We start from the raw sequence: 1,800 nt of genomic DNA on the forward strand, positions 1-1,800 counted from the left end.
GTTATTTTGTCAAATTTCATTTTTGAAATAACCGTCTTAGCGGTGCGATGCCTCAATTGTTATACAGCACAGGGATCCTCGATGAATGATATCTATGCACCCTTAACAATAGTGTTTCCTTTTGCTTGTGCATTGTAGACCCTCTGAATTAACATTTGATAGGATTATGTCTTCAAGAAATACGTTGAACCAAGGCACGTGGTTATATGTATGATGAAGCTTACCTGCTACGAGTTGATAGAATAGCCTTCACTCCATGGACGGGGACTTTAGTTGGCCCTACGAGAAATGTGACGTCACAAAGTTCTGGCATGGATAAGATGTACTTCAGGTGTTCACAGAGGGCGCTGGTGTTCTGGTACTTCACGTGATCACTGCTGATGTTGTCGCATTCCAAGCCCAATCCGTCGTCGACATCTTTGTTGTGGTCGTTGTCGTGTGGGGGAGATGATTCGGAGTCCAATGTATCGGCCGAGTCGTAGCCAGAGGAGAATCCTGAATAAAAAAGGACATAAGTTATTTTCAACATTCATTTTACGGAATCCGTTAAATCTAGAAATCTTTCATTTACTATGGTAGTGGATATTTGTAATGTTTCCAAAACAAATTCTAGATGTCACTTAAAAGTTTTCAAAGCGCAACAATGAAAGGTAGCATATATATCTTTAATACAAACTTTATCACAAGTTACAGATATACATGTACTATGTAATTTATCATTAAAACTTAACTTACACAAATGACAGGTATAAAATGTAAATTTTAACAAGACACATGCATATTGTGTAAGGTGGCATATTGCATAAACACAAATCACATGTGTGAAGTGTAAGGCGTGGTATGTTTTTAATTCTGATACTTTTCACGCTTTTAAAGTAGCATATCGCCTTAACTCTTACATAAATCACAGGTATGATTTGAATGATTTATATACATAAGGTAGCATATCACCTTAATTCTATCACGAATTACGGGTAAATGTGTAAGATAGCCTATATACTATGTAAGGTAGCATATATCCTTAATTTTACAGCAAACTATTTGTGTACCAAATTATATTTAATGCGTAGGGCAGCACATTTAAGGGAAGTAGCTCTTATAAGTCTTGCATAAGACTGATAATTTCGACACCGATAGTTTTACAATTAAACTCACTTTAAAAAAAAATCATGTTTAACATTTACCTTCAGACTCAGGCTGGTCGCTCAAAAGGCCCAGGTGATCACTGTCGACAAGTTTGGCGGTAGAGTCGGTTCTTTCCATCGTTAAGATATATGTTGATTTGTGTTGTATTGTAGAGTATTGAAAAAGAGGATTGTGGTGAATGTGATGGACATTGCGATTTTTATACCATTTTTGACAATTAAGGCAGAGACGTATACTACGTCTCTGATTAAGGTAAGCAGTGACACGGAGTAGATCAGAAATGGTCACTTTACCTCACTGTCGAAAGTGACCGCTGTCTAAGCCACGTGCGACCGTCGCGTGACAACTTGATGTGTGTTTAACGCGCGTTGATCTGTTTTGATAACGGATTCCAAAGTGACAAGTCAGATTAGGATCTGTTGACAGAGGTCCTGATTGTCTAAGAAAGAAGTAATCTAGCCGGGTATCTATTCCTTGTAAACAATAAGTTGATTATGTAAACAAAGAGGACTGATCTATGACGTTTAAGTAAACAGGAAATACTCGCCGTGTAACCGGCCCTGCGTTTAGTTATTGGATGAAATTCATTACTTTCTATCAGAAATATTAGAATGTTAAGGTCATTTAAAAAGAAGAATGTTATATGCATACGTA

General features: G+C 37.1%; 1 protein-coding gene across 1 annotated transcript; it reads right to left on the reverse strand.

Moving 5' to 3' along the window:
- Window positions 1-224: 224 nt before the first annotated feature.
- LOC110456091 lies at window positions 225-1,263 on the reverse strand (the record flags this gene model as incomplete). Its single annotated transcript, XM_021506638.1, has 2 exons — window positions 1,185-1,263; window positions 225-495 (listed from the first exon to the last, which is right to left on the reverse strand). Coding segments are annotated over exons 1-2 (350 nt in total), but the record flags the coding sequence as incomplete, so codon positions are not given.
- Between the last annotated feature and the right edge of the window lie 537 nt (window positions 1,264-1,800).

Source organism: Mizuhopecten yessoensis, unplaced genomic scaffold, assembly GCF_002113885.1.
Source record: "Mizuhopecten yessoensis strain PY_sf001 unplaced genomic scaffold, ASM211388v2 scaffold8507, whole genome shotgun sequence".
NCBI classification, from domain to species: domain Eukaryota; kingdom Metazoa; phylum Mollusca; class Bivalvia; order Pectinida; family Pectinidae; genus Mizuhopecten; species Mizuhopecten yessoensis.